The 18,732-nt window shown below is 36.7% G+C and overlaps 1 protein-coding gene across 2 annotated transcripts in view; it reads right to left on the bottom strand.

Annotated features, from left to right (window-relative positions):
* Positions 1-18,732, bottom strand: part of prex1 (phosphatidylinositol-3,4,5-trisphosphate-dependent Rac exchange factor 1) — a 72,028-nt gene that overhangs the window by 24,260 nt on the left and 29,036 nt on the right. For both annotated transcript variants that reach the window (XM_055223033.1, XM_033970321.2), the window contains exons 7-15: positions 17,094-17,227; positions 16,766-16,881; positions 14,643-14,792; positions 10,731-10,878; positions 6,436-6,536; positions 4,758-4,861; positions 3,952-4,001; positions 2,866-2,941; positions 2,136-2,208 (exon numbers count right to left, since the gene is read on the bottom strand). In XM_055223033.1, coding sequence (XP_055079008.1) covers positions 2,136-2,208; positions 2,866-2,941; positions 3,952-4,001; positions 4,758-4,861; positions 6,436-6,536; positions 10,731-10,878; positions 14,643-14,792; positions 16,766-16,881; positions 17,094-17,227 — 952 coding nt within the window. The remainder of the gene's footprint in view (positions 1-2,135; positions 2,209-2,865; positions 2,942-3,951; positions 4,002-4,757; positions 4,862-6,435; positions 6,537-10,730; positions 10,879-14,642; positions 14,793-16,765; positions 16,882-17,093; positions 17,228-18,732) is intronic.

Here is an 18,732-nt window from a genome sequence, read left to right on the forward strand (position 1 = left end):
ACAGAGGTACCCAGCTGTTGTGAGATGTGGAAAGCATCCGTCTTGGTCCGATACACAAAAGCCTTCACAAACTGGTTACACACACCACACCCACACAGCAATCTCCAACAACTCAGATTCTACCACAAGAAGCACTTGAACCGGAAGCTACAATATCAAGTTATCACTCAAAGAAATACCATGAATCACACACTTAATATCAGTGCAATGAGATCAAACGTCTTAGTCACAAGAGTTGGGAAATCACTGCCATGTTTACAGCATGTATGCGGTAGGTACTTCATGGTAGTCAATCATTAGACAATATCCTGTGACAACAGAACTATTTGCAATACTGTGCTTTTTCTGAATACTTCTCAGACATTACAGCCCTAGAACAAAGACTGGATAATATTCCTAATTTTAATTGCTTTCAATTTTCAATTCTATTTGATCTTTTCTTTTCAAAAACAAAATAAAAATTGTATTGTATTGAATTCCATCTCTATTATGATGTTGTTTCCTCATCCAAAACATACCTGGGAGTTTTGTTTTGTTTCATTGACACATGTTCAACACACAAACCCTCCATACATGTTGTAATACAGGAAACTTCACACTAGAATCACTTGGATAATTTCTGAAATTGCCTATCTCTACTGAACAAAAGCGAAAAGGTAGCTGTAGAGGTGGAACAGAGCATTTTGAGATTTGGAGATGTAGACTAATAAAAAGAGATTACTCAAACATGTATGAATGAAACAAAACACAACGGGTATATGTTTGATGAGGAAACATCATAACATACATGGAACCCAACACAATACCATTTTTATTACATTTTTTAAAAGAAAAGACTACTTTAGAACATGAATTAAAGCTAAAACAGAGGACCTTTAAATCAGTGTAATTTAGCACAAAACATAGGCCTTTAGCCCACATGCTTTTACTGACAGAGGATCAGTGTTGACCTCTCCATAAAAAAGACCCAAGATGATCATTGGCAATTAGACAAAACTGAATCTTGATCCTGATTCCAATTTGATTAATTGAACAGAAGAGACTAAAAAACATCTAAAATATGAAATATATGCAGGTCAAACACGAGTCAAAGACATAAAATAACAGAGAGCGCAGATGTGCTGAATCAGGAATAAGGAGAGACCAAAGCTAAAGGTGAGAGGTGCAGATGGGAGGACCGGGCAGAGGCCATGACCTGAGGAAACAGGTGACAATGGAACAGATGGCACTGGGAGGACATTCTGGATGTAGACGTGTGTGTTAAGACATGTAGGCATTTAAATATATTACTAAGAAACAGACAGTGAAAGAGAAAAGCACTTAACTGCAAAAAACAACTCCAGGAAATCCCTCTTTAACCAACATGTAGTTACATTCTTGTAGCCTGTCATGGCCTGTCATCTTGAGTCTATACAACAACAATATTTTTCTTTTTCTCTAAATCTGTCATCGTTTTTAGCCCTGTCCAGCGGTCACAGCTGAGTGGAGTGACCCAGACGGTCATGTAGTTACGCCAAACATCTCTGGTTAGGGTACACTGCTAATGCTGTTTATACTGTCCAGGATGGGCAGGAACAATGTGGTCAGAGAGGCTACTGTGGGTAAAGCTAAGAGTGCTACAGGTCCCTTTTAAGACTATGATGCAATGAAAGTGGTAAAGCTAATATTATTTTTATGGGTGCGGACAAGGACAAAAAGTGTAGAGTGCTTGGGTAATTTAGTAAGCATATTTGCTCAAATATGGCTAGTGAAGTGTACTTTGTACCGTAGTAATTCACGCTCTTATCACATTTTTATAGATTGTAGGGTTATGTTAGATTTTAATGATGATAATAATTTTTGTTCTAATCAGTCACAAAAATATCATTCAGTTATATTTTGAATTTTATGGGCCCATCTTAAATACCAAAAGGTCACACATAAATGTTAATGTATGACAACAGATAAATGATTGTTTCTAATGATTGTGATTTCAATTATGACCCAGTAATTGTGATTTAGATTTTTTTCCAAAACCAAGTAACCCTGCCAGACAATACTGATATGTTTCAGACAACGTACTCTCAAAATTCAGTTTGGGAAGATGACCCAAACTGAATTTTGAAAATGAGTTTGTGAGACGGGAGGTGACTGACCATGGTGCATGAAGCCATTGTTGCAGAGCCCCACTCCAAGCGTCACGGCGTCCTCTCGGGTCGAGCAGTCTCCCTGGGAAACACAATCAATGACGCACACAAGAGGTCACTCACAATGCTGTTTACACCTTTAGAGACACAGTAGCCCAGCCCTAGACTAGAAAATAGAATTACAGCCTTCTATCACCTCTACTTAGATTTCATTTGACAAAAGGAGCTGGTGATGGCTGCAATAAGGGGATGGAAAAATTATAAATTATGGTCAATTTTGGAACCATTTTGTTGTGTGGTTTACAAATAGAAATTGGTGGCATTATTAGATGTTTCACAAAATCTGCTTGTTTCAGTGGGGGTAATATTGCTTTGGTTGGAATGGTCCACAGAATGACAATAAATGTACATAACTTGCATTTATTCAGTTTTAATTGCAATAATATCTTCAAAAACATGCATTCTTACTGTGAGTGGGGTCGGCTCATCACTAATCTAAGTTTTGTTTCATGGTGTCACCTGCTTGTCTACATGGGTGTAATATAAGCTTAATGCCATACTGTAGAACATTCCAGGCAAAGCAATAGCATCTCATTGACAAGCTTACACCATCACCAACAGTCTTCATTTTGCATAATTTTATATCATAACCCAAGGACAGACCCAAGGATTTGCCCAGGAGGAACAAAACAGCAATATGCTAATTTGGTAATTATTTTTCATTTATCAGTACACTTACCTGTGAGAGTAACCAGTCTACCAGTTTAGTTGCAGGCACAACAGACTTGAATGTTTTCAAATGGTGATCTCTGTCCCTATAAAGAATATACTCATTAGATGTGCATGTTTTCCATAGAAGTCATACTCAAGACAGCCTCATTTTATTTTCATGTTTTTATATCTGAAATCTAATAAATACAAGCTTCATTTGCTAGTTATGGTTTGAGAAATGTCACAGATCCATCACTCAAACATAATTAATGGTAGCACTCTACGATGGCAGTTCAGTGATGGGTTTGTTACATAATGCGATGGTGCAGGCTGAGCGAGTGCTTTTGTATGTTAATAAGATTTGTTCTTGGTCCAGTAGTCCTTTGTTTACACCAGTGGCAGTCCTGACAGATAGATGGGAAGATAGACAAGTAAAGGAGATTGTTGTGTGAAGAATATGCAAAATTAAAATGCCTGTGGGTTGACTTGAGTTTACATTAACATATAAAGAGATTTTGTAAAACTTGTACAAAGAGGCTACAAGAAGCTATAGTTCAATTTAGCTTTTTACATTGTCTTAACTTATTTGCAAGATACTGGATTAGATTTGGCAACACAAGGAAAAGTTTAAGGAACAAGGAACAATGTACAGCTCACAAAAGAATGGGATGCTCGGCACTAGATTATAGCTAAATAGTTTTCTTTTGATTACAAAGCAAAGTGCATGTAATTCCTACCTTGTCTTTTTAAGGCCTGGATGATTTACAAGCAGAAAAATACACATTCTGCCTACTGTGTCATTAGGTTTCTTTTATTTGTCATACAGTACATATCTTGTTGCCACTTGTATCCCACATTGTACTCCTTCTTACTAATCACTGAAGAAGTCATAAAACGTGGCATTTACGACATGAAGAGAAGCAAACACAAATCAACCAGGATCAACTAATGTTTGGCTCTGTGTCCAACCTGGAAAGAAAAGCGCTTCAAGGGTAGTGTGTATAATTCAACCGTACATGACGTGAGCCCAATGTGATCCCTTGATGAATATGTATGGTGCACCTGGATACAGACCTCATTAGCATAGCGGGGAAAGGACAGGGCAGGTACTCACTTGATGACAGGCGTGTGGAGGCTGTGCAGGCGGCAGAACAGTCTAACGCCCTAAAATCGAGAGAAAACGAGAGGGAAGAGGAGAAGGAGTGGAGCCAATGAGTCAGAGCGCACACACCTTAGGTAAACAAGAACAAGCATGGCCCCAGGACATAACATTTCAGCGATAGTAAAACCAGTTATCCTTCAGCTATGCTTTTAAGAAAGAAATTTGGAACCCATAAACTCATTCAGGAGGAGCCTGAGGAACAATACTGACAACTAGGACAAAATAAGTTTAAAAGATTATCTTCTTGCCATGCTGTAGTAAAATTATTATGTTTAGATAACCAAGATGCAATACTTATACCATATAATTCAAAGTGTAATTTGTAGGTAACATAAGCTTATTACATTTTAATTCTGTGAACAATTAGTTTAGTGATTGATTGCCTGATAACTTACTTACCATAAAATAAACTTGAACTTGCCCTATATTATCTGTTATTATATTTTCTAAGTCAAATAATGTTAAAGGTATGGCTTAAAGTGAGAGTTTGAGTTGGTGCAATGATCAAATCGCACAGCCTGCAATTATTTATATTGTATTGTCTTGGATCAGTTCATATTTCAGAAGCCTACTTTTTAAACATCTATTGCAATACTTTTCCAAAATCATGCAGCTATACATTATTTTATACTAATATGTAGCTCTTCCTGTCAGATGTAAAATCTGATTAATACTACAGATTTTTGACAGTTTATGACCAAAAACTTAACCCATTTTTTAAATCAGTGCTGTACAGAGCCTCCAGTACTTTTGGTTACCTTAGACATGATGTCCTCCATCTCACTGCGAGCCTTGTAAGTGCCATCATCATAGCGGAACCGGTACAGCACCTGCTCATTCTTAAATTGGTGTTTGTCTGAAACTAAAATAAAAAAAAAAAAAACTTTAGTGCAAAATGTTGTTTAGAGATTGTCAGAAAGAAAAAATCTCTTGAGCCCAAAACACTAAACTTGCCATTTATTGTTTTGCAGTGGCTAGTTTCCTAAAGCAGTTTTATCTATTGTTTTGTTTATGTTTGGGGACAAAAAGAGGGAAAAAAATCAAACCTGGGGCAAGGAAAACTTTAATTAAAAAGCAAGCCTTGGAACAGCAATTCCAGTACAATAAATATAGGTCTTGCAAGCTTGAAATCAAAAGTAATATAACTGTCATGAATTGGACTGAAGGTAAACACATGGATAATAGATGGTGCCAAACAAGCAGAGTGGTTCCCCCACAACAAGCTGGCACAGACTCAAACAAGTGGCGGGTATGCTCCGTCTAGACTTAAAATGTCCTTGTAAAACTGGAGGAATGCACTGCCAAATCCACTATTGAGCTACATGTCGCACCCAAAAAACATCAGATCTTGTGAACCATAATTCATACGCAAATCATTGGTTCAGGCAGTTGACAGATACAGTAGTAAGTATTTGATGTATGTGTTTAAATGAAAGACCCTCTCAAAGCAGTGGTCTCTTGAGTGGTGGATGGACAGCTTCGGTTTACCATGTTGTCACTTTACCTGACTGTTCACAGCTGAACACACTTCCTAAGGGGGCTGTGGTCGATAGCCTGCCCACTGCCTCGCGGAGAACAGCATGACATGTTCTCTGTGGTTGTGGGCTTGTCTGATCGTGGATTTCATGGGGTTTTTCCAAAGGCTTTAAGCAATATGAAGACTGAGTGGGAGCAAATTTGACAAAGATGGTGGTTTGGAAGTGGTCTGTGAAAAAGCCCTGGGAAAATCTCAGGTTTTACTGTACTGACACTTTATTACCACGTATTCAAAGACACTGGACCTCAAAGTTAGTCCATTTCATGATCATCAGTAAACTAATACTGGAATCAAGTATATCATAGCATTCTCTAAGAGACCAAAAAAGATGAATTTAACTTTTTGATTTAGTGTTTATCCACTGCCCAGACTGCTACACCTCAGCCTGCTAAAAATGCATAGCACAGCTCCTCCAGTATAAAGAAAACAGTACTATCTCCCAAAGATTTCTAGTGGTAAACAACAACTTAGGGATAAACAGCATGCTGGATTCTTCCAGTGACTTTCTTACAAATCAAATTGCTGCTATACAATAGGTGCCTTAGCTTAAGCTTCTATTGTTTTAAAAACAATATGGCCTCAGGTGTAAAAAAGAATCCCCTGAGCTGTAGGCTGGACATATGTATCCATACATTATTCAGAGGTGTTAGGGGCTATGTGTGCAGTTCAGCCTCGTAAATAATTCAAAAAGTGGACTTTAAAAGCCACACCCTGAGAAAAGACGATATCTTCAATAGATAATGTTGGACCATTTGTTGTTATTCTTTTTACAGAAATCAATAGTTCTGCAAGAAAATGTGAATCAAAGAATAGATGTTAGACAGGATGAAAAAGTGCAGATGTCTGGAGAGAACATAAACAATGAGAAAAGTTTAACAAAAGCCCAAGTGACTGCTCACCGTGGTGGATGATGCCATTTTCCAGCAAGGCCTGTCCCAGATTCACCCCTTCCTCAGCTTTACTGATCTCTCCACTTTCGATCAGCCAGGAAACAAACTCACTGAGGACACAGCAAAACGTTCAGTCAGACATATGCAGTATTTAGTTAGTGCTTCATGCATCAATTAATGTGGCTGTTTAGGGCTGTTAAAAGGCCAGACACTAACCAATACTAAAAATAGTATTGAAACAAGATACTCATTTGAAGATACTGAACAAAAAATAAAAAATAAAATCACATAATTATGACAAAGTTGGACATTCCCTGAATAGTTGAGAATGGTCTTTATCTACATCAGAGCAATTATATGGCACATATAATGATCATATTAAGAGAAGAGCAACAAGAAACAACTACTATTTTGTATTAAAAATGGTATTTTATTGTCTACAAAAAAGTATCAAGCCTTTGCCTTAGTAATAAAATTGTGTGTGTTTTTTTTTACTAATGTGACAACACAACAACACTTACTGTATATGTTTAAAGAAGCTTCATCAAAATTGCAATGCACCTGACAGAGCCTCATCTCTTCTGTTGTGTAGTCTCTCTTCATTATAAACGCAGATTAAATAATACAGAACACATTTAAATTATTGTTTTAATTGACAATTAAATGAAAAAGGTGTTAATTCACTCGCTCTCACCTCTGCCCAAACCACTATAATCGGTTGGAGTTGAGGCTGATGCGCTCAGGTCACGCTCTGGTGCATAGCACTAAATGCACAGCAGAATGAGAGGTCTCACTCTGCACTTACTAAAGTGAACTATAGAGATCCGTAAAAGCACAGACCCCTCACTCTGACAAGTTTGCGAAGCCAGTATTTATTTAACAGCTTTTTATTAATCAAATTTATAGGCTTCTAACTTATTCTGTTTTAACTTAAAAAAGGTAAATTCCTAAATGTTAAATAAACAATTTTCAATAGACAAAACTAGTCATTACTGAAATATTATTTCCTTTAGTAAGTGTGTAGTATAGCATATGAATTGTATATATGGGTAAAAGTTATTCATTTAGCACTTATTGCTGAAGTAATTTAAGGAAAATATATTATGATGGTTTAAATAAGCAGTGGGTTTTGGTGCACCCAAATCATGTTCTGGTGCCCCCAAATGAAAATCTTAGCCCTGCAACTACACCACTGTGACACTTTGTCACCAGAAGGATATGTTTTGACAATGTATTAGTTCAACATTGATAGTATACAGAATATAGAGTGTCAGATGTTATGCTATATGCCAGTAGGAGTGATTGCTCCCAGATGGTACATGATCCAAACATAGCACATGATATCTTTTCCCAGGGCCCTTACGCAATGTTGTGACATGTCAACAGCGTGTCCGAGAGCTGTTCCCCGAGTCCAAGCACACGCAGTAACATGGAAAAAGTCAGAGCCCAGAAGTGCCCACTTTCTTTACATTCAGCCTTCAGTTTTAGAAAGTCAATGGATGTGAGCTTGGTTCATTGACAGTGCTGAACAAATGTTTGCAGAAGAAAATTACATGCTACAAAGACCTTTTCCCTCTGGTGGGTAAAATCACTCCCACCACAGAAAGTTGAACAAGGATTGGGCGGAGGATGAATTCAGTGATTCCACTGGGAATAATTTTGTAATGTGCGGAGTTTGGTAAAAAGGTGAAATGTTGATGAAGCTGATGGCTCTAGCAATCTGCACCAGATTTGATTGGATGGTTTTATACTTACAAAAAAAAATACACATTAGTAAAGTTAACAATTTTGAATGACTGCTTTTGATTACTGTTAATTCATCTAGAGCGAACATTTTAACTGTCTCATGGTGCCAGGTGGGAATAACCTGATGCATTATTTATGTTTTTTTTCTTCAAATAAATCTAATTTTAGGTCAATTTAAATGGCACAAATGTTGATATAATGGTAGGGGATGAATAGATATATTATGATTAGAATATGAGACATAAAATTATAAGTGATAAAAGCAGAATTATTGATTATTATTGATCAATACAAGCAAGCATCCTAAGGTCTACAGAATTGTGATCGCCCTATCAGGAGCGCATGCTAACTCCACGTGTGAAGTGAATCACCAAATTGGACACCTGCGATCAATAAAACTAATCAAAATGCTATGCCTTCATGAGCCCTGTGTGTGTGAGGGCCCACGTCAAACAGCTCTAATGGGCATCGACTTCAGAAAAAAACGTGAGTGGTTAGTGAGAGAGGATGTGTTATGTAAGAGGGCAGCTAATTCTGGCACAGATTGTACAAAATTATGAACATGAAGAATGGAAAGAGTGGGGGCTAAGTATGTAATTGTGTGTATTTTTCAAAAGAAGGAGCGCCGGGAGATTAAAAAGCACTTGGAGCCATGCAAGAAGAAAAATAATGGCTTTTGAGGGATTATTTCTCTTGAATGGGCTGCATATTTTTGGATATATTGCACAATAGTTTATTTGAATGTCTGTCTAATGCATACTTTTAGCTATATTCTACTGGCAATAGTAAATCTGATATGTGCAGGAGGAGAGCTATCTTAAAAGGCAGCATATTGGTGTAATACAATAAGCACTCAAATGTCTGCTGTTAATTGGATCAAAAAGACAAATGCACAGCTAATGTAGGTAATAGGCAGGAAATGATTGGTGATAAAGCGAGGACAACAGAAGAGCAGTGCTTCCTCACAGTAAACGATATGGATGTGGTATGATTTATGTGTGTATAGGAAGAAACAGGTGGCAAGTTACAAAAGGTGTTTTAACTTGAGATTTTTGTATATTATTATCCAGTTGCACTTTAAATCTCAGGAATGAATATTGACGTCTCAGACCAGACCATTATCTGAAATCTCTAGCCAATTTTTTCCCCCAGATCTGACGTCATTGTGTGTGGAGAGCACTCCAAATACGTTGTATGCCTGTTTAGTATACAGAATCTATGGTTAAAGTAAGATGAGAGCACTCCTCGCCTTGTAAAAAGCATGCTTATCTGTTCCATTGCATTTACATTACAAGCAAATATCTACATGACTGAAACCACTACTAATATGATTCATATGTACCTGTATTGTGTATCTTCAAGCAGACCTATGATGCAAAATTGACTTTTCAGAGCTTTTAACCATTTTATACTTGTTTCCCTTTCTCATTTACTCTCTCAAAGTTGTTTTTGAAGTAACTAATATTTAATCACTTATTTTCAAGACTATTGCTGATTAATTCCCATAGCATGAGGACCAGGGCCTCCTCCAGAGGAGACTGTGAGGTGCCCTATAGAAAAACTGCCTTTGGACAAAATACTCTTTCTGTGAAGGCTAGTAAGATCTGGAACGGCATTCCTCTTCAAATAAGAGAGTGCTCCACATTATCCACTTTTAAAACTCAACTCAAACGGCTGAAATCAAATCAGTCATGTGATCATTAGCCAAAATATGTGCCTCCCTTCTTACTTTTTAACTCTTCATATGTTGTACTAATGTGATGTATTTGTTGTACTCGTTACCTGCCTAGGGACTGCGGGTGTAAATTAGCTCTGTAGCTATAATCCGGCATATTTACATTTGTTCACAACAGATGTTCATTAATGTGCATTGTCCCTATCAAATAAATAAATAAATAAATACAAGTTAATAGTTTTTATTGCCACCGGCATACAGCCACTGCTCTGTACTTCGTTCTTCAATTTCATTTTCTTAATCAGTGATACATGTAGGATTTGGCAGCATCACTTGGTAATTTTGTTAAAAATGAAAAATCCGCTGTCCCTAGGCTATATGCCATATGCCATCTTTGTTTTGATGGCATTTACAGTGACGTCAGCTTCCATTGGGTATTGCAGTTTTTTAATGCAGAAGTCAGAAAACAAGATGAACTATTCAAGTATAAGTCAAGACACGTATAATATCTTTACCAGAATCAGTAAATCAATCACCAGCTAGCCTTTGCTACTTCTATTTCAGCTTCCTATAGTTGGTTCCCATTTTACACACATCCGCTCATCTTGCATTCACCACAGTGATATGTCCATGGGGCCGAGCAAGGAATATCTTTTCTGATGTAACCGAGTGAAGGAGGCAACTTGTGCAACCCATCAATGCTACGGGGCCTCACTTTAGACAAAAGGATGGATGCAGGGATAACAGTTTAGGCATAGTGCCAAGACCTGGTAACAGCGTACACAAGTCTTTTGAGCCTGCTAATGTTACGTAACTGTGATTTGTAAGCATGTAAATGGCATGGCAGCCACATTCCTGGAAAAGAAAAAAGGATAAAACTCACTTTCCCATAAAGCACTTGGGCACAATGCTTAGTTTACGCCGACGATCTTTTATTAAGTGCCGGCTCTTGGTCATCATCATGTGGTACAGTTTTTCTCCTTTTTCGGCGATCATTACATAGGCGTCTCTCTCCATTCCCAATTTCAGACCTGCACAAACAACACAGAAGAATGAGTTCAAATTATATCACTACACTAATAACTACACAGGGCATTTATGGCAGTCATGGTGCTCTTGGAGAAGACAAACAGGCTTTGATTGTTATATAATCGGACCCAGAATTGAATGTCTCGCCAAAATAATCCAAGATGTTATCAGCTCAAGCGAGGCGGGTTTAAGAGTTTGGGGGGCAGTTAATTCTCTATTGTATGGCTGAAAATGTGAGGGCTCATTGAAATGTGTCTCACACTGCTCAGTGTTGGAACAGTAGACTCGATGTTAGCTTTGATAACTTTCTGAACTGTGGTCACCAACTTTTTGACTTTTGGCAGTGCTACACTTTGAATGACATGCTGAAAGTTTTGTAAGCCATTAGGCACTAGTTTATGTATAAAAGGTTACAAGACACACGCAAACTCAAACTATTCTCTGACACATAAATGTAAAGTATTTAAAGAAATATTTGTATAGATTAGAGGTGGACACATTATCAAATTATCAATGTGAATGTTGTTTTGAAAATATGCTAAGTGTGAATATTGTGTATATTATTTATAATTTAGAAAGGTTGAAAAAATCTGATTAAAAATGAAAATTTAAATTAAAATGTTGCAAACTTCCAAATAATGGTTTAAAGTGATATTTCTACACAGTCCTTTTACATTTGCTCAGTACTTACACAATATAACACATTAAAAGACATGTTTTAACACATTTCTGGATTGGGATTGAAACCTTTAGATTAGAATACAACCAAACAGATTCAGGGGTTTATTCTCAGATTAAAGTTGCGGAAATAATTATACCAATGACAAAAAGGTAATATGTATGACGCAAAACCTGTAAAATAAATACATCAATCTGTTTGTTATGTAGATGAGGGAAGTGTAACAGATCACCAGAAAGGAAGTTGTCTTACACAACAATGCACTCTCCGCATCAGTTTAAGTGTTAGAGGACTAATCTAATTTTCCCACTGTGTCTTTGGAGTTGAGCGTTGGCAGCCTGTGATGGAGGTGGCTTATATTACAGCTCACAGCAGCTGGAGTGGACTTAAACAATGAGTGTCATTGAACAAACAGACGGGCTGTGTCCATCCATGGGGCCCCGCGGCTTCTGCTCCAGCTGTCTGAGTTTGTCCAGAGGAACCCGTTGTGCCGCCGACTTATGGCCCTATCGCAATATCTGACCACGCATTTTCCTGCACCAGCCTGAGGAAGTGCACCCACCTCCAGCAATAGCATGAAAACAATGGACTCTTTGGGGAGGGATAAGAGAGTAACAATAAAACACATGAATTGATTGGAGCTACGCAAAACATTTAACTTTCTTGCCATCTCACCATTCAAAGTAGATAACAGATATGCCAATGTTTGATCATGCAGTTTGTGAAAAGTAAACTGCATAACTGCAAAAACCTGTCTAGACAGAATTGAAGTAGACATATTGAAGTAAATGTAAGCAGTGAAAGCACAAAGTGGGGAAAGTAGGAAGTTGGGCAGTGTGACTGATTTGGCATCTGTTAGCCTCAGGTCGATTTCCGCCGGCTTGAAACTAAACACCACAAGCTCTGGACATACTATGTACTCTCAAACTCATTCAACGATGGTTAAAACTCATTAATCATCATTTAACTATGAGCAAGTTTTGATGGACAACTACCCATTAGCAGCTTGTGTTACTGTCTTATCATTTATATCTTGACAAACTGTTTAAGCATAATAGGGATGTCAAGATTATTTGGTTAATCAATAATTAGGATTACCGGTATTCAGATCATAATATAATTGTAAAAACTAAAAAATTATAATTATGAATATGTATTTCAGTTCAATCTATAAATCCAATATATATACTGAGCTATTGAGGCAACAGTAGCTCATTTGTTTGTCCACTGATCTGAAAGTTGGCAGTTTGAATCCTACTCTTGACATAAACATCATTGGAAGAGCGATCAGATCCTCTGGCCCACAGGTTGGCGGTGCGATTCCAGCTCCCACAGATGAATGGCTGCAGTGTACACAGACACTGTTGTTGTGTCCCTGGGCAACAACAACAGTGTCTGTGTACACTAGTGTGTCAATGTGTGTGAATGGGTGACTGGTTCTATGATGTAAAGTGCTTTGAGTGCCTAGAAGGTAGAAAAGTTATATTTAAATGTGACCATTTAAATGTGACTATGTATATACTTTTTAATTTCAGAAAGCTTCATTCCATGGAGCATTAAATAACTGTTTGATCCTGGTACCAGCAATCTTTAATGATTGTCTAATTGTCTAAAAAAGTTGTTTCCCCACATGGTAATCATAATACTAGAATTTGATATTGTGACATTCTTAATGCATAGTATAGCATAAAAAGTATGATTTTGCCAAAAGATCAAGAAAAATTATTAGAAAAAAAGAAAAGAAAATGGTACACTCACTCAGCAACAAAAAATGTATATAACTTTATCTCTCCTATACTATATTAAATCTACACATTATCAAAACATGCATTATATTAAATAAATATAATAATTTCCTTTGTTTTATATGTAACTACACAGTAACATAAACTGCTTTGTTCTTTCTTTAATGAGCTGCTTTGGTCAGCCGTCCATCAACACTATCCGATGACTTGTGTACTGCTACAAATCTTGTTAAAACCTACACACTATCCAATGTACAAAACCTAACAAAGACAGATGGCTAGTGTGGAACAGGTGCAACAACCTTTGTAGTCAAAGTGGGAAATAACACCACAATTATTCAACAATATCATATTTCCAGATTGCCCTTAAAATTGCAAGATATAAAAAAGAGGGGGCAAAAAATATAAAAATGCTGTCAGTTAACACACAAAGATAATGTAAAATAAATAATGACAGATTTTTTTGTTTTGTTATGTAACCAACCTTTGATTTGACGACTGAACACATTTTACGTTCTATTTTAAATTCTTACAGTGATAACATTTACACATTATATTCAAAACTCTCCATGGACTTAATTAAACAAATATCTCAGCTGACAGAAAGGTCCAAAGCTTGTTAGGGGACAAGCTGCAAATGTCATGCAACTGATGTTTTTGTCTATGAACACTGGCAAGTTTAAGCTGGGAGTCCGGACATGTACTGAATATGGTGTTTGAACTAACATTTTAAAATTACACTGTTACCAGGAAATACCATACTAGTAATGCCATATTTTCTTCTAGCTCTAGTTCATATAGGGGTAATTGTGGAGCTATAGATTGTGATGTGTAGTCCACTACCACTTCTAAGTCACATCTTTGCTGCAACCTGTTTTACCTATTCACCATTTACCAATCGCTGTAGCCTTCAACCAGCACCACCACACAAGTAAAAGAGTGTGATTCATTTCCAACTGATTTAATATTGTGGTTTTAGGCGTTGTGCATATGTGGTTATTGCCCCCTCGGTGTTGTCCGTTTACTACCCGGCTGTAACTGTTGGCCGCTGAATGTCTCTACCTATTCTCTCCTACCATTTCAAAGCTTCATCTGGCCTTTCCAATAAAACACATTATTTTAAAAAGCTAACAACCAATGAGATATTTTTTCTCAGAAATACATCATGTTTCTGTATTTTTTTTAAGTGCAATAGTAATCAATTATTACACTTAAGCAGAAAACCTAAGCCTAAAAAACAGCCTAAATGAAAAAATAGACAAAATGTAAGGATTGTCTTCACTGAGTTTATGCAGTCAGTCACCAAAAGCTCAAATGTGACCTTTACAAAAGCGTTACTTACTCTCTCTCTGCTCTCGCTCTCTCAAGATGGCATCCAACCACTTCTGCTTGTCTTCTGCATTTTTAGCCATGCAGACAAACCACTTGTTTTTAGCTGTGTTGTGGATCTTCCAACCATTTGTCACTGTGTAGTTGTTGCTATGGTAATCCGCTGCAAAGACATACAGAAAAAGCATTTCATTTCCATTGCATTAGCTAATGATAACATATCGAGAGTTGCCAATAATAATAAAGCTCCGAATGAACACAAGTTTAATTTTCATGACCAAGTAACAGTAGCATTAGCAGCGGCATTAGATTTAGTCTATCACTAGAAGTACACATAAAAGTAGTACCAGCATTGGTATGCTAGTACACATGGATTGCTGTCATACTTGATCGTTTAAAAATTCTAGGACTGCAGTCCTTTAGTCGATCAATCGCTCTATGGTGTCCACTAGTCAAATAATTTGTATATTTAGATTATAAAGATTCAAATGGGGCAAGAGTAGAAAGGAGAAGCCAAGGTTAGCCAAGGTTAGGTATATATATGTAAAAAGGAAGATTAAACTCATGATTCAAGTTAAGTACTTATAGAAATGTTTGTTCCTTTGTACATTTCTGCATAAATAGTTGTTTTTACATGAACTCCCATGCAGGTGTAGTCTTGAGAGTTTTTGCCACACCCCCTTTTTAATCGACTAATCAATCGGTAAACACGTCTTTAGTCAACCAACAATTTCTTTAGTCAACTACAGGCCTCAAAAATACATATTCTACATTTTTTTGTATTATAATATCATTTAAGTTCTGCATTTCTTGTTTAAAAAAAAAAAAAAAAAAAGGAGACCACCCTCCATCCTTATTTAACAAATTCTACTCTCTGTCTAATTTTATCTTCCATTTAGCAGCAGGTGAACAGCTCCTGAATAATGAATGGCTATCAGTAATGGCCCACATTAGTCTCATGCTCAAAGGTCATATAAATAGATTTAATACTCTGGGCTCTAAAAGAAATGGCTCATACTGCGAGGGATGAAGCATAAAATACTATAACAGGCTTCTATTAACACAGCCCACTACTTTTCCTAACACAAACTTTCTTTTTCTATGTAATTCGTCTCCAGACATCCTAAAATTTATTTGTTTTTGCATAATAAGCTGACACATATTGGGAGTCGACTTGTATATGTTAAGTAAGTTGTAAATTAATTATATGAAGGTGTTTTTCTTTGTGGTTTGCACTATGAATGTGACAACCTAGAAACAGTAAACAAGCATCAGGCCAGTCATGTGATCATGCAGCAGAAAAGAGGAAACGGATGAAAAAGGCGACATGTTTGTATGCAAGTGAGCGAGAGCACAAAGGAAATGGTGGCTTGCAAAACCTTCGCCAAGCTTGGGTGTTGTATGCACTTAAGATTGGAATCAGTATCTGTGCTATTGTTGACATCAAGGTGGCAGTGAGTTCTTCCTGTTCAAACACAGCTCATGTAGGACTCCACCCAAACTGTCAACAGGTACCTGATTCATATCAAACCATTCAAGTTAAAGATTTGAAAAAGAAATATCTCAAAACATCATTCACCAATAAAGAACTTAGTCACACGTTTTGTTGCACAATTGTACTATTGGCTTCAAATGCACACCACAAATGTTTAGCTCTCAGTGCTCATCTCAAGTATATGTAATTGCAATTGTAAATGTTTATGTTTAAACTGTGTACTCAGGACTCCCTTGAAAATGAGATGCAATCTCAATATGACTTTCTGATAAAATAAAATAAATAAATGACAAAAAAGAGAAAACCTTTTTTATTAACATGTTGCTGAACTGTCTCAAAAGTATTCTCAGAGAGAGCTTAATCCAAATTTTTCTAATTATGTTACTTCCAAAAATATATTTTTTTATGAAAAATTGAAGGTATTTTTAATCAATTTACTAAGTAAATGTAACAATGGCAAACTTCTTATATAATACTGAAAAGTGAAACACAAGTTTCTGTTGCTGACTAAACCTCCAGACTGAAATCTAAACTGCAGGGTAGTAAAACAGCAACTGAACCTGTATGATTATGATCCCTCTTGGTATAAATATTTGAATGAGCTGTGTCCAAAAGCTACTTCGCCCTTCGCAAATACAAACCTGTTCCATCTTCCACATTTTCCACCTCCATCACCTCCGTGTTGATCCTGCCCCTAAACACATACAGGGGCCCGTTGATAGACTTGGTCCTCTTGGTGGACTTCTTTCCAGAGACCCTGGGGTAATGGGACAAGACTGTGGTTAACATCTGTTAACACCATTGCCACATTAAGAAAGGACTTGTTTGTGACAGTTTCACACCAATATATTTGCAAGAACAGAGACATAAGTATACAGTAATTTGCAATGCTTTTTTTCTGGGTCTGGCTTCCATCTAGAAGAAAGTCAATAGTAAGTGTTTTGCATGTTTTAAAGTATAATTTCTCACCTGGACTTCCTCTTACAGTAAACTAAAAGGTTGTCAAACAGGAAGAAGACGCGTTCCTGAATGTTTCCTGCTGAGATTTTCAGTAGATTTCCATGAAGTAGGAGCTCTGTACAGATATCTGTCAAGTTAGTTCCCTGTTAAAAGAAAGAAAACATACATAAATATAGACATTTATATTACAAAGCCAGACCTATTTGTTTGGTTTCAACTGAAATGATCTTACATGGATATTGGTGCAACGTATTGTTTTGTTTTTTTTTTCCTTAGAAGAAGTTTGCTAGAGTTTTTTTTTTTTTTTTTTTTATTATTATTCTAACTGTTAAAAAGGGATCTCATCATAAGATTATTCAGAGTTGGACACTGACTTTGTACTGGGGGGAATGCAACTATGAAGAAGCAGGATATATCATTTCTGCATTTTTAAACAGGAAGTCAGTGGTCTCATTTCATTATAAAGTTTAGATATAGTTTGTGTTTTACAATGAGCCAAATGTAAAATAATAATCTACCTATTAACATTAATAAAACAAAATTAATAAAAATATAATATTAGTAGTCTAACAGCCCAATATTAGCTACACAGCACAAGTATCTGCAAAACAGGTTAGCTTCCTGCTGTTCACCCAGTGACCTATGAGCACACCTAGTGGCCTACCTCAAACCCATAACCTTGGCGTAGATGGTGTACTTTGAGAAACATGCTTGACAAACAAACAACACTCTTTTCATGTTGCCCACAAGTGCATGCACTCAAAGAACACGCCCAAGTAGAAAGGAAATGTAAAAAGGAGGAAGGGCTTACAAGAATGTTTAGGCTCTATGTAAAAATAAGGCCATTTAAACATTGTTTAACACTGTAGCATGTATTGAGGTTAAGCACACACTGATACCTCCAATTAACCTGATCAGGCGTGATAAATCTAATTAGTTTATTTACACAAAGTTGTTCAATAAAGTTGTTTAGTAAAAAAAAAATCAAATATTTACATATATTTAGCCACTATTTCCATTATAGCCAACCTCTGTAGGCAATGTATCTATTTTACAATTAGTTTAAAATTATTAAAATAAAATGAGTTTGACTCCTGTGGTTTTGTGAAGAAGGGCGACCAGAGACCTCGTCTCTTTCTCTAAACCCTTTGAAAAATGATGTAGCTATGATGTCAATGTGCAATGACCACAGCGTGTTGCCTAATTAACCTTTTCACCAGAAGGTTGAACTTCAAGGCCAATTAATGCATGGCTTAACTATTTTTAGACGTATACTTAAAAGAAACCTATTTATATGGTGATACACTGCTTTCACAAATGTATTCTAGCATAAGCAACGATGCGCAAATATTATCTTATGGAATCAAAAGGATCGGTGAGATATAATACACTTATTTGCGGACCATAAAATGAAAGCTAATGACATGCTATCACTCATTGTTAAATGGATCATTCCCTTACAAATTATGTGGAACTAACAACAGCCATGTGTGGACACCCCCACTGACACTGAGACCTGCACAAATCCTCTTCTGGCCACACCCACGCTCCACCGTCCATAATTGATTCCCATGAGTATAAATTTATGATGGATGGTCATCTCTGTGGAGTTTCTACAATTCTCAGAGCTTTTCCAAAAGGTGCACTG

Source organism: Periophthalmus magnuspinnatus, chromosome 7 (genome assembly GCF_009829125.3).
Source record: "Periophthalmus magnuspinnatus isolate fPerMag1 chromosome 7, fPerMag1.2.pri, whole genome shotgun sequence".
NCBI classification, from domain to species: domain Eukaryota; kingdom Metazoa; phylum Chordata; class Actinopteri; order Gobiiformes; family Gobiidae; genus Periophthalmus; species Periophthalmus magnuspinnatus.